Source organism: Bos mutus, chromosome 24 (genome assembly GCF_027580195.1).
Source record: "Bos mutus isolate GX-2022 chromosome 24, NWIPB_WYAK_1.1, whole genome shotgun sequence".
Classification (NCBI taxonomy): Eukaryota; Metazoa; Chordata; class Mammalia; order Artiodactyla; family Bovidae; genus Bos; species Bos mutus.
This window is the reverse complement of record NC_091640.1, coordinates 20,562,155-20,576,266: the sequence shown is the minus strand read 5'-3', so window position 1 is coordinate 20,576,266 and position 14,112 is coordinate 20,562,155. Positions and strand designations below refer to the sequence as shown.

The 14,112-nt window shown below is 47.0% G+C and overlaps 1 protein-coding gene across 8 annotated transcripts in view; it reads left to right on the top strand.

Annotated features, from left to right (window-relative positions):
* The window catches only part of FHOD3 (formin homology 2 domain containing 3), a 523,370-nt gene that overhangs the window by 378,225 nt on the left and 131,033 nt on the right, over positions 1-14,112 (top strand). For 3 of the 8 annotated variants that reach the window (XM_070361537.1, XM_070361536.1, XM_070361535.1), the window contains exons 11-14: positions 584-679; positions 3,658-3,987; positions 4,612-4,686; positions 9,466-9,579. The exons of 1 other annotated variant lie outside the window; for it this stretch is intronic. In XM_070361537.1, the coding sequence (XP_070217638.1) occupies positions 584-679; positions 3,658-3,987; positions 4,612-4,686; positions 9,466-9,579 (615 nt within the window). The remainder of the gene's footprint in view (positions 1-583; positions 680-3,657; positions 3,988-4,611; positions 4,687-9,465; positions 9,580-14,112) is intronic. 4 more of the 8 variants (XM_070361541.1, XM_070361540.1, XM_070361539.1 and 1 more) reach the window with 2 other exon arrangements.

Below are 14,112 nucleotides of genomic sequence, written 5' to 3'. Positions count from 1 at the left end.
GGCCTGGATGGATTCCACCTGGGCCATGTGTTAACTCTTGAAATGGGGTGGGGGGGATCAGCCCTCCACCACCAGACACACTGACTGCGAATGAGGGAGTAACATGCAGAAACCACCTGCCCACGTGGAGGTTGGTGCTGGACGGAACGCAGTGGAGACGTGAGGACTGCTCCCTGCCAGCGCCGGGCAGCCCACAGGACAGCCACCCACCTTCCGTGTGCAGGAGGAGAACCGCCTGGGAGGCCGGCCTGAGGCCAGAGGCGGCTCTGAGTTCATGTGGTGGGGGGTTGGCGGGAGCCGGATGGGGGTGTGCAAGGCAGTCGCATCCAGCCAGCTCAATACAGAAATTTGGCTTGGTCCAGGTGATTGCATCTCCGACCCACACTTAAATTTCTCCATCTCAGAACTGTCTCCTTTTCTCCTAACAGATTGTGTGCTCTTTTCATTTCAGCCAGCTGGAGGTTTGTTGTTGTTGTTGTGTTTTTTTTTTTTTTTGGCTTCATCTTCCTGTTTGTCTGTAATGCTTATCTCGCTTTTCCATCTTGTCTCTGTGTGCATTTCTCTTTTCCTGGCCTTGTCTCAGGGTTGAGGAGGAGGAGGAGGAGGAGGAGCAGCCAGTCACAGAGCCCAATTCAGAGGAAGAGAGAGAGGACGATGCCCCCTGTCAGGGCAAGGACAGGTACCGAGGGCTAGACCCTCCCTGGCTCCCACTGAAAGCCTGGAGGCTCCTTCCTGATGGAGAGTTTGCAGCATCCTTCAGTAGCCTCCTTCCTTCCTCACTGGCTCCCTTCCGCACTGGTTCCCTGCACACACAGCCCCAGAGTGACTAGCTTCCTAGAAATATAACTGAGCATGTTTTCCCTAGAGGACTGTATTTTTTACTCAAATACTGCCTCCCTCACCACGCTTTATGGAAGACACACCCAGCTGCTTTTCTCCCCACTGTCCCCTCCCTGAGTGCTTGGGCTCAGTCACATTGGCAATAACTAATGAGACACTCAGGAAATTTTAACCCTTTCTGCCCTATAGGAAGAATAATTACACGTGTCCCCTTCTTCTTGCTAATTTTACCAGTATAATGTTATCTAAAATATGTGGATGACTGCTAGAGTAATAATGTACTTTGATTTGTATCCAAATGGACAGGACCACTTTTCACCCCCATACAGCACAGAAAAAAAAAAAAAATCCCAGCATTTATTGTCATGCCCAGAATGACTCTCAGAGCTATTCAACCCTTTGGGGGAGTATTCTTTCTTCTACTCACCTCTCCAAGGTGCATCCTTTCTGTCTTCAAACAATATTAACAGAAAGGCTCCTTGTAGATACTTGTGAATTTGGTGCATATTTCCCCCCAAATGAGGTCTGTATGAAACATAAAAGTTGATCATGGGTAATTTCATTTTCTAGTATTCAAAAATAATTCTATAATCAGTTCCTTCACTTGATTGACTACACTGCACTTTGATATTTTTGCTGTTTTTCCACAAATAAGCAAAGTCAAAAGGCTAAAATCTTTCTTTTACCAATTTCAAAGTTAATGGGATTCTTTGCTGCTGTGACCTGCTTCTCCAGGTCACCAACGCAAGTAAAAGTTCTCAGATAGGCCCATTGGATGCGCTGGAATGTCCACGGCTCTCTGGGGCCATGGACTTCTCTCTGAACTGCTTCCCCACATGGGGAATGTCCAGGAAGAAGCCAGCAGAATGTAGAGATGGAAAAGGAATGACCACTAGGTGTCCACAGAGAGTGAGGTGCACATTTGAGAGTGAGGGGGTGAAAGGTGGGCATTAACCAGGGCACCCCCTCCCTGGCCTGTGCTGAGTGCCAGGCTCGGGGGTAGTGACTTTAGTTAGGGATGCTCTGGGAAAGTAGGAGGTTCAAATGACAGTCCCACCTTAGGCTGAAAATGAGCCACAGAAAATTATGTGGACCCTCAATAAATACACCCGTGTGGCTCCTCATGTGCTTAAGTGTACATGGTGTGACCTCCACCCACACAAGCCCTTCACCCTCAGGGACTTAAACAGTTCAGTAGCACCCCCAGACCAGATGGAAGAATCTGGCTGGAAAGAGCAGCCTCTAAAGGCATCCTGACTACCATTGCCGCCTTTACACGGGATGGTTGTTGATGCAGATAGACGGCAGTTTATCCTACCCCTGCAGTATCTTTGATGGCACGACTGGTGCTGTAGGGCATCTTCATCCGAGATTGTACAGACTAGACTTCTCTGTTTCAGGAAGCACAGGGTGTGCACATGAAGCCCCAGGGTTTGATCTCAGCCAGGGTGTTCATTAACATGGATGTGACACTACTTGCTCCCTGGTGTCAAGCTGCTAGACTTAAAAGTGGTGGGAAAGGTTCCGCTTCCTTCTGTGGGCCAGTGCCTTCCACTACTCCCTCGTCCTGCTGGCTGTTTCCCTGGATGCTTGCCATGTGTACCCGCCACATGTGTGTGCCATTGTATGTACCCCCTGTGCCAGGCCCGCCCTGAGCACCGCAGTGTGGTCTCATCCCATTCTCCCTCTGAGCCAGGGGAACCAGTATATCCCTGCTCTTATACACAGATGGAGCTCCGAATTTGAGGTAGGAAAGAAAAAAAACATAGCTCATGTTCCATTCCCAAATGGGCATGGCCAGGAGTCAAGTTCTCTGGGAAAGGGACTGTGGTTTTGAAAACTGCAGAATTTAAGGTAGATTCTCCAGTGGGCTTCCCTGGTGGCTCAGAGTAAAGAATCCACCCACAATGGGGGAGACCTGGGTTGGATCCCTGGGTTGGGAAGATCCTCTGGAGGAGAGCATGGCAACCCACTCTGGTATTCTTGCCTGGAGAATTCCCATGGACAGAGGAGCCTGGTGGGCTCAGTTCCATGGGGTGGCAAAAAGTCAAATACGACTGAGCGACTAAGTACAGCACAGGACTCCAGTGACAGAGGTGGGCATCAAGACATCTAAGTGTTTCGAATCCACCCTGAAGGTGGAAGTCTCCATGACTGTGTCTGTGGCAGGGTCAGGCCTGCCTGCAGGGGTCTAGATGTCTAGGGCTTAGTGGTAGAGGAGGCCTGGGGGAGATGTGCCTGTGAACCAGGCAAAATGTGTCTTCACTCTGCCAGCCCCTCATTTCGGGTTCTTTGCATGTCCTGCTGGCATCGTTTTCCCTTCTCCACTCTTGCTTTCCGGAAAGGATCCACAAGCCCTAACTCCTAAGTATGGAGCTTGTGGGATAACTCATCCTCAAGTCTGGGCTGTAAAGGAGGAGGATCCCCTGTTGAGCCAGACAAAGAAATGAAGTTCAAATTGTGGAAATTTCAGTGCCAACACAACTGGGGGGGTACCCTCGGTGGGTGAGGAGGGCAGGTGCAGACGAGCCTTTGAGGCTCCATGAGATCTGCTCACAAAGGCCCCTGTTTGCTTAGAGGCCAGGTTGGTCTGACCTCCCAGACTGGCCAGCCCAGGGCGTCAGGATTATTGGGAAGAGCAGGGTTTCCGGCTTCTATGCCGCAGGTCAAGAAACACCGCCCGATTCTGAAGCCGGCAGCCCTGCCGGTGATGAGTTTTTATGCGTCTTTTTCCCCTTTCTTAACCTTGGCTCCCTCTCTCCTCAATCTCTCTTCCTCTCCTTTCTTCCCCTCTCCTCTCCGCTGCTGCCGCTGCAGCGAGGCCCGCCCTGCCTCGGAGGTCGCCGCCACCGCCACCGAAAAGGATGCAGCCCCCGCCACTGCCTCGCCGGGGAAGCCGCTGCCGGCCAGTGCTGAGGCGGGGACCCCCTCGGGCAGAGGGTCCTCGGGGCCCGCCCTGCGGCCGCCCCCCAGCCCCACCCCGGCCTCTTGGCCGTCCTCCAGTGCGCCTGCGCCCCCGAAGGCGTCACCCAGCAGAGAAAAGCTGCCCTACGTGCCCCACAGCCCCTTCCACCTCTTCTCCTATGACTTTGAGGATTCGCCCTTGTCCACCAAGGAGAAGGAAGCCGAGTCCCAGCAGGAAAGCAGGTAGATCCAGCCCACGTGGTGGCCTGCGTGAGGCTGCCCAGGGGAAGGTGACACGGGCGTGTTAGCTGCATCCTCTGGCTCATCTTGCACTGTGCTTGTGTGAATTCGGGTCAGAGCAGAGGGCAGCAGTTGTGTAAAGTCCCTGACCACTCACTAATTACAGCGTGCAGGCAAAATATGGGCTTCCCAGGGGGGCACTAGTGGTAAAGAACCCACCTGCCAATGCAGGAGATATAAGAGACACGGCTTCAATCCCTGGTTGAGGAAGATCCCCTGGCAGAGGGCATCGCAACCCACTCCAGTATTCTTGCCTGGGAAATCCCAGGGACAGAGGAGCCTGGTGGGCTAGAGTCCATAGCGTGGCAAAGAGTCGGACAAGGCTGAACGACTTAGCACACACAGAAGAAAATCCTGTCTGTGCCAATTGAGGAGCTCTTGTGTTCTAATGCCATTACTAAAAATGGATTAATGAAGGTAAGGTTTATAAACATAAGCATGACGTCAGAATCTAAAGCACCCCCCACCTCCCGCCCCAAGCCCATCTCTCTTGATCTGCAGAATGCAGCGAGGGGCTTCGCCAACTTTCCAGGCAGCCTCTTGAGTGAGTTTTCCTTCCTTTCACAGTTCCTCTGATTCTCTCCATCTGAGCACGTATTCTGCCTCCGAGCCTTACAACTTCCGGTCTTTCTCTTCTAATAGGTGGGTGTCTTTTCTTTATCCCCTTTCTCTTTTTTGTAGCTTTCAGTTTTTATTCTAATGTACGGTGATTTTCTTTCAGACACTGCTCATAACTTCCTGTGAGATGGCAAACAGTTGCCATTTTGAATCACTTCCTGGGCATTAATTTAATTATGTTTAAAAATTTTTATTGAAGTCCAGTTGACTTACAGTGTGTTAATTTCTTCTGTACAGCAAAGTGACTCAGTTATACATATATTTTTTTCATATCCTTTCTCACCATTTTTGGTCACAGAATGTTGCATATAGTTCCCTGTGCTATAGTGTAGCGCTTGTTTATCCATCCCGTATCTAATAGTTTGCCTCTGGTAATCCCATACTCCCAATCTAGCCCTCTCCTCCCCTTCCCTGGGAAACTACAAATCTGTTCTCTATATCTGTGCGTCTGTTTTTGTTTCATAGATATGTGGATTTGTATCATATTTTAGATTCCATATGTATTATTAAGTGATATGGTATTTGTTTCCCTGACTGACTTCACTTAGTATAATCTCTAGGTCCATCCATGTCGCTGCAGATAGCTTTATTTTGTTCTCTTTTATGACTGATGATATTCCATTGTATATATTGATATATATCTGACTCACATCTTCTTTATCCATTCATATGTTGATGAACGTATAGGTTGCTTCCATATCTTGGCTAATATAATTGCATTATTTACATATGGATGCTTCAGTGATTCCTATGCCAATTGGAGATGAGGCCAAGGGAAGGAGGTGTGCAAATCAAAAATGCTCAGGGAATTTTCAGCAGGTGTTTGTACGCTTACCCATGTGCCTGCTCTTCGCTGATGCCTGGATCAGGACCTCTCTGCAGAGCAGAGAATGGGGAGCAGAGAGTTTGAATATTTCAAACAATCAAATTGTTCAAAATCAGTAATAAAAATCAGTATTAACTGATGGCCCCATGTGTATTCAGTGAGGAAATGGAGGCACAGAGTGGTTTGGTGACTGGAGATGGCTTACTCAGCCAGAATGGCTTTGTGTACTTTCGGGCATATGTGACCTCCTGTTTGAATACCTCCAAACAACAAGTTCTGTACCAGTCTCTTTTAGGTCTAAAATTCTGAGTTACTGTGATCTTTCACACAATTTTCATGAAATGCATCTGACATAGCTCTTATATCCCTTGATAATAGTATCTGTGTACAAGTGATGAGCCACACATTTGACTGGAAGAAAGATATCCTGGCAACCTCATCTTCCCTAGCAGGATGGTGTTAGCCCAGAATGGTGATGGACTCACAGGCCCTGACGGGGCTTTTCTGGGCCCGGGTCCCTCCCACGTGGCCCCAGGCTTCAGTACCACTCACAGTCCTGGGGGATGAGAGCAATAGAAACATGGAACTGGCCAAAATAAATATACACATAAATTGAGAAAAGCAGCCTCATGCTTGTGAGACTTCCCGGGTGGCTCAGTGGTAAAGAATCTGTCTGCCAACCCAGGAAATGCAGGAGATGTGGATTCGATTCCTGGGTCAGGAAGATCCCCTGGAGGAGGGCAAGGCAATCCACTCTAGTATTCTTGCCTGGAGAATCCCATGGACAGAGGAGCCAGGCAGGCTACAGTTCATGGGGTTGCAAAGAGTCAGACACAGCTCAGCATGCATGCATGCTTGTGAATGAGAATCAGCTTGGATTTAGCTGAGGAAAGTTAATAATTTTTAAATTATTTGACAGGAATTTGAATACTGTATAAATATTGTTTGTACCTATTAATTTTCTGATGTTCACTCAGTGTGGTTGTCCCAGGTCAATATGGCTGCACATTTGACTGCTCAGTAGTGGACTGCAACTGAATAGGTTATAATAGAAACCAAGCAGTTAGTCATTAAAAAGAATTTTTTGAAAACAAAAACATAAAACTCTGTGCAGTGAATTCAGTTAGTTTAGCTGAAATTGAGATGCAAAATTGGACAGACCACAAGGTAGTCGAATTAATTGTTCAACCATTAGAGAAACTAAAGGAGGGGAAATGACTCTCTGCTTGTTTTATTTCCATAATGTTTTTGAGACATAATTTTAGTAAAGTAATCTTGTTAAAACATTCTCTGGGATGCCCACTTTTGGTCTGGAAGGAGATGGTTTTAGATGCTAGAATAGCAAGATCAGTGTCCAGACAGCTGGGTGACGCAGGGCTGAAGCCAGAGCACGGGGCCTGTCTCCTGGAGGATCCCGAGCTCTGGGGCAGCTTCCTTCCCTCCTGAGCAGGGCCCGCTGCCTGCTGCTTCTCTCCTCTCTCCTGCTGGGCTTTTTCTCCCTTCTCTGCTGCTTCCTTTCTTTCATATCATCTTATTCTTTGCTTTCCCTCTTCTCTGTGGCCTATGTGACCCTCTTGTATTTTAATTTTTTTATTGAGGTGTAATTGACAGAATGGGCTTCCCTGTGACTCAGTGGTAAAGAATTTGCCTGCCAATGCAGGAGACATGGGTCCAATTCCTGGGTCAGGAAGATCCCCTGGAGAAGGAAATGGCAACTCACTCCAGCATTCTTGCCTGATAAATCCCATGGACAGAGGAGCCTGGCAGGCTACAGTCCTTGGGGTCACAAGAGTCATTCACAATTTAGCCACTAAACCACCACCGCCACTTGAAAAATCAAGCCAACACTCACTCAGAGAAGAAGCAGTTAGCCTGCTGGACAGGCAGCATGTTGGGACTTTTAAGAGATGAGAAGATGAATGCCCAGAAACCAAGTGCCATGAAGATGGTGTGTTACCGGGGGAGGGTGGGGGGTAGCATTGTGAGTCCCCATCTGCCTGCCAGTGTGCCTGGTACTGAGCACAAGCTGACACATGATAGCAAAGAGACAAATAAGAAGCCAACACAGCAGACACAGCAGACTTAGCAACACAGGATAGATTGGGGGTAATATGAGTATTTTAGGTTCTATTATAATATAGTAATTCATTAAGGAAATCTGAAATTTTACTTCTGTATTCTATTTTTTTAAATAGATGATCTTTATTTTATGCTTTCTTCTATGCATTCTCTTTTACCTTTGAGGATATTTTTTACAATTGTAATCAAACTTACTGTATAATATTATAAACTGATGTTGCGTGCGGTATGTGTGCAGGTATAAACACACTATGAACATTTGCCATGTTTTCACTTATAAATTGGCAGTCATTTTTAATGGTTGCGTAACATTCCATCAGTGAGTGTTACACCATACTTTCTTATCCTCACACTGTTACCTAGTTGGGTAGTTTCCAGTTTTTTGCCATGATCTCAAGGAGCTGCCAGTAAGAATCTTCCTGTGTGATGCTTTTAGTATATAAATCACTGTAAGTAAGGTTATGTTAACTTCCCCAAAAGTAGACTTATTTGGTCAATGGATATCCATAGTTTGAGATCAAATGGCCTCCTAGAATGGTTAGTACTGATTCTCTTGGTGGGAACTTGTACTGGATTCACTGTGTATGGGAAGGTCTTTGTGCGCTTCCATCATGGCAGCCCTTGGAGTCCCACACACTCCAGTAGTGTGTCCTAACCAATTTAGAAGGTAGAGTCAGCCCTGCCCTGTCGCTGAATAGGTTGTAAGACAAAGCTCTGCTGATAATAGCTAAATCCACCTTAGCTAAAGAACAGCTGTTCTGAAAAAAAAACAAGAAAGCCCTAGACTTTAACAAATCCTGAAACTTGTCAGGGTTGACTGGGAGATGATAAAAGCTCATTGAAACTTAGTGGCTGTCATTTTGGTTCTGAGGACGTGTTGGTGAAACATCCTCAGACCAATATCGGGTGAAGACATTCGATGTGTGCACCTCTAAGCGGCGGGCCAGACTAGAAGGTCTGGAGACAGTTGCTCCTTGATTGCTGGGCATGCAACAAGACTATGACGTCTAGTAGATGAAATTGATTCAGAAACACCTAAAGGAGAATTTTTTAGTAAGATCTTTCCTTAGTTAGTTGTCTGATGTTTTCTGCAGACCTTTGATGGAATTAACACTAATTGTGCCTCCACCAGAGAAGGAAACGGCAACCCACTCCAGTGTTCTTGCCTGGAGAATCCCAGGGACAGCGGAGCCTGGTGGGCTGCCGTCTATGGGGTCGCACAGAGTCAGACACGACTGAAGCGACTTAGCAGCAGCAGCAGCGGCAGTACCACCACCAGGGCCTCCCAGGTTGCTCAGCAGTAGAGAATCCACCTGCAGTGCAGGAGACGCAGGTTTGATCCTAGAAGCAAGAAAAATCTTCATGATTCAATTCAAAGCAATTTGGATTCTATTTATGTTAGCAACTAGTTTTAATGTACACTTAGAAAGGAAACGGAGAAGACAATGGCACCCCACTCCAGTACTCTTGCCTGGAAACTCCCATGGACGGAGACTGAGCGATTTCACTTTCACTTTCCTGCATTGGAGAAGGAAATGGCAACCCACTCCAGTGTTCTTGCCTGGAGAATCCCAGGGACAGGGGAGCCTGGTGGGCTGCCGTCTATGGGGTTGCACAGAGTCGGACACGACTGAAGCGAACATGAGGATTTTGTTTAAGCCCTTTGTCATAACCTGCTACTTAGCAGTTTGGGACTTTAGGAAGCTTCTCTAATAAGAAATAATAAAAATGAAGTTAGTAAGTTTCTCTAAGTTAGGGTGATCACTAACAGTGCTACCTTGTCTAGACCTGTTTTTCTTGTAAAAATTAAGACAGTTTGCCGAGTGTTATTCATCTAGTGACTTGTACTCATTTCTCTGTCCCTTCCTGCCCCCAACTTAACCCTCTGTACTCTTCAGATACAGCAGCTTTGGCAACAACTCTCATCACTCCTCGAGACCTTCACCTGGATCCAGTGTGCCCACCACCCCCACGTCATCCCTCTCACCCCCACAGGAGGCCAGGCCTGAAAGGTGGGTTGTATGTACTGACTGCTTCCTTGTCCTCAAGCGAAGGGAATCAGTTTAAGAGTGCCCAAAGGGAATTTGGGATGGACATGTACCCACAACTGTATTTAAAATGGATCACCAACAAGGACTCACTGTATGGCACAGGAAACGCTGCTCCATGTTATGTGGTGGCCTGGGTGGGAGGGGAGTTTGCAGGAGGATGGATACATGTATATGTATGGCTGAGTTCCTTTACTGTTCACCTGAAAGTATCATGATATTATTTGTTCATCAGCTACACTCCATTACAAAATAAAAAAGTTTTTTAAAAAAGAGTGCCCAAAGAAAAGTATAAAAGAATAATCTGAAATATTTCCCTTGACAGAGTATAGTCCAAAGGTAAGACTGTTTTCTCTCTTTCACACTGTACTATGTAACTATCTTATTAGAGGTGGTAGTTTATTGGTAATCCTGTCTTATCTCTCAGCATCCTAAAGATAGGTATACAAATTTGTTCTAAAGTATTTAAATGTGAATGTTTTGATTTACCTCTTAAAAACTGTTCTAGATTTTGTGTTAACCCTGCAATTTGTGTTATACACATCCATTTTCGCCTTTGAATGATTCATTCTATGTACATCAGGAGGTAGTGGGCCCTTTAAGGGCACCTTTAAGATGTTGTTTTATTAATTCAGGACCTACCAGAAAACAAATGAATTATATGGGTCCGTGGATGGAATTTAACTTGGCAAGAGTATTAATTAGACCACCAGAAAGGAACTTATTATTACTCCTAGAAGCAAGGGATTGCACAAGGATGTGTTTACAAGGGAAAGGTAAGGCCTGTAATTTTAGAACAATAAAAACGGCTTCCCTTATATGGCAAGAGCACCGAGTTAGAGGAGACTGGCCAGGGTTCCAGTTCTCTCACTGGGAAGTTATTTAATCCCTGAGGGTATGTGCCAATTATGTAAACCCTCACCTTAGAGGGTGGTTTTCTGAGCAGATGATAAGGCACACTTGAACCCCACTGTGTGGGTCCAGTGACAGGGACCGTGTACAATGGTGAGACATAATGTCCAGCAGCTCGTGAATGATCAGAAATTCAGAAGTGAGCAATTCACAGAGGTCATTTGCCTCTAATCCCAAATTTAAAACAAATCCATCTTCGCATGGTCTCCAGTATATTCTGAAGGGTGTTTTGCCGACTGGAGATCTTGGAAGAAGGGGGTTGCCTGGCCGCACACCACCTTTAATTTCTAAAATGGTACCTAAACCCACTGGTGTCAGACTCCCAGGTGGCACAGTCCAGTGTGGTCGTGAGCTGGTCACATCTGGGCTTGGCTTGGTCCTGGTCATAAGGTAGCAGATGGATTGCCATGAAATCTCTGCTTTTCACCCTAGGTTACTCGTTCTGGGGATCAACTGAGGTCTCCTGTGCTCCTAGAGAGGTCACCTGGAAAGAGAACCTTTGTCCTATGAGATGTGAGATTTGAGGCTGAAGTGAGGAATATTAGAGTCTGACTTGATATTACATTTGCCGGGTGGCCAGCTCCTTAGGAGCAAGGAAGTAGGCTCCATTCATTGCTATAGTTTCTGGGGCTAGGCTGTGGAAAAGTCGAGGTGAATGCCAATTGAAGGATCCAGGTGAATTATCCACTCACTGTGGACAATTTGGAGGTTTCTAAGGTTGAGAAATTGGAAGGACAGGAGGTCCACGGGTTTCCCAAGTCTTCGCCTTTGGAGGAATGTTGTTCCCAGGTCCTAATGGGGAAACCCAGGTCCCATTTGAGCTGGAAGGTCCGGGAGCTCAGGACCCTGAAGGACTCCTGCCTGTGCCTCTTTCCTGCTGGGGCTAGCTGAGTGTCCCCTGAGGGACTGGGGGGATTTAGTGGGGGAGGGAGAAGAGGGGCTGGATCCCAGAAACCCTTGAGTGCCCTGGCGGAGGCTGGACTTCATCCCAAGACCCTGGGCTGTTAGGGTTTTGAAACAGCTGGTGCCATGAACTAATTGGCCCACAGTGCAGGTGGAGCCAATGGGGCAAAGCTGCAGAGACCAGGGCTGCTCGAAGCTGCCTCTAAGTCAGAGAGAGGTGACCCTGCCCGGGAGTGGCAGAGGCCTTGGGGCTGGAAAGGAGCAGTGGGTTTGTGCAGACTTGGCTGCTGCTGGGAGGGTGGACGCAGGGGAGCCTGCGGATGTTAGAAACAAGGAACTGAGATGGAAGATGCAGGATGAGAAGCAGAGCAAGGATGGAGATGTTCATCTTGGGGTGCACACGGCCTGAGGAGTCTGTCTGACACCCCGGGAGATGCTCCGGTGCTGGTGGGGTGAGGACTTCGTGGTCCTCGGTTTGAAGAAGGCACTGGGTTGAAATCCCTCAGAGGGAGCCCGCGCGCTGAGACCCCGTTGCTGGGTGGCAGCTGAGGCAGGGAACCCTCCTGTTCTGAGCTGCCTCTTCTCCCCTGTGCGCTCCTGCCATAGCAAGTTCACTATATCACTGTATCCACCAGCGAGGAAAGCTGCAAAGGGTTTCTTACTTCCTTTGCATTTGCATGATTTTTGTTTCAACCATCACCATCTGTGACTTTGAAACATCAGATATGGCATTCCATTAAGGCCAGAAAGCCACCAGGCCCGGCCACATCACCACTTTCTGCTCTCACTTTGCCAGCTTATGTTTTGTGAGTATAAAAACCAGTAAAAACAAGAGAGTCCTTAACTCCAAATCATATTCGTATCTCACCACCCTAGCATATTATGTCAGTTGTATTTATAATATTTATTTTTACACAGTTTGATTTTTTCTTTTTTCCTCTTCAAAAACTGGATTCTTTGGATGTCACCGTAATCTATTTTTACATTTACAAATATTTTCTGTCTTATTAAGATACAGGATTGTTTTGACCGAGGTATATACTTCAGGAGGGTTTGTAAGATTTATCCTTGAGATGTTTTATATACCCCTAATTATTGAAACTCAAAAGAATCTCTTAGGAAAAACATTGCACTCTTATGAACAATTGCATTTTTGCAATGAGAACCCACATGTTCTGTCAGAACACTCTGGGCTAATAAACAGCATGACAAGGCCCCATGCATTACTGGGGAGTTCTAGAAACCCTTTCCCTTGATTTGCAAACAAGATTCACTTCCCTGAAGTCCTAGGAAAATCACGCCAACTAAAACACCCCTTCAGGCAGGTCAGCCCGCATTGGGACTACAACTGGGCATTACTGTGAGTTTAGAGTTTTCATATTTTCCCCAAGCATATTAGTGTGTTGGATGTTAATAAAACTTGGAATGATAAATTGACCTAGAAAGGAAGAGCTGAAGAAACAATATACAAATCAAGTTAAGCAGCGGTATTAAAATGAGCCCTTCTCCACATCTCCTGTTACAGCTTTGTTTACAGGGCTCTGTTAGAAACAGAGAGTGCAGCATTAACTTTCATGAAATTGCAGCTTGAGTTGTACCAAAACAAAACAAAATAAGAAGACCAGAACCATTTGCAGAAGCCCTCAGGGATACAAGATGCAACTGTTTAATGAAAGCAGACTTTTAAAATGCTTCAATTTTGAAAATGTGCTTTTTGAGTGGAAACATTCTAAATATTTTCTTTTTAAAAGAAAACAAAATTACAAGAGCATTTGAACCATTCATCTTCAAGTATTCAAATAAAACAAACAGGCAGACAATCATCACAGCGTGGTCACTCTGTGGCTCTGGCCTGAGCGCATCCTCTCTGCATCCCTACTGCGACATCCCCCTCTGGTGGGCCTTTTCAGAAGAGGCAGCTGCACGCCTGTTCGGTATTGTGACAGTGGCTGCTGAGGGAATTCAAGGGAACAGTGAGGCCAGTGCTGGGGCCTGAAGGTGCCTGGAGGCGGATCAGTCTTTGTGCTGAGGCTGGGAAGTAAGTGCTCTGGGAATGAGGCCCCTGTGCTGTGAGCTGGGGGTGGGTGGTCATGAGCAAGTGAAGATGCTAAGAGCTCAGTGGGTGCACCTTGGAGATTTTAGGAGGCCAGGGAGGACTTCTCTGTGGGCCTGCCAGCATGTGCCTTGTGTACTGAGTCTGTTCTCCTTCTCCCCTTACATTAGTGCTGTTGTCTGCTGTAAATGCCAGTCACCTGCCTGCTTTACACACTAATGTCAGGAGTCCTTAATATATATATATGTGCCAATCTAGGTTGCTTCAGGGTGTCCAACTCTTTGCAACCCCATGGACTGTAGCCCGCCAGGCTCCTCTGTCCATGGGATTCTCCAGGCAAGAATACTGGAGTGGGTTGCCATGCCCTCCAGGGGATCTTCCTGACCCAGGGATTGAACCTGCATCTCCTGCGTCTCCTGCGTTGGCAGGTGGATTCTTCACCACTAGTGCTGAGGCCCTAATAGATGTTTACATACAGCTGAGTCACACTCTTGTGCAGCGGAAACTAACACAGCCTGTAAAGCAATTATACTCATTAAGGGTACATGTACGTATGTAACAATGCTTCCCAGGCAGCACGGTGGTAAAGAATCGGTCTGCCAATGCAGGAGATGTGGGTTCAATCCCTG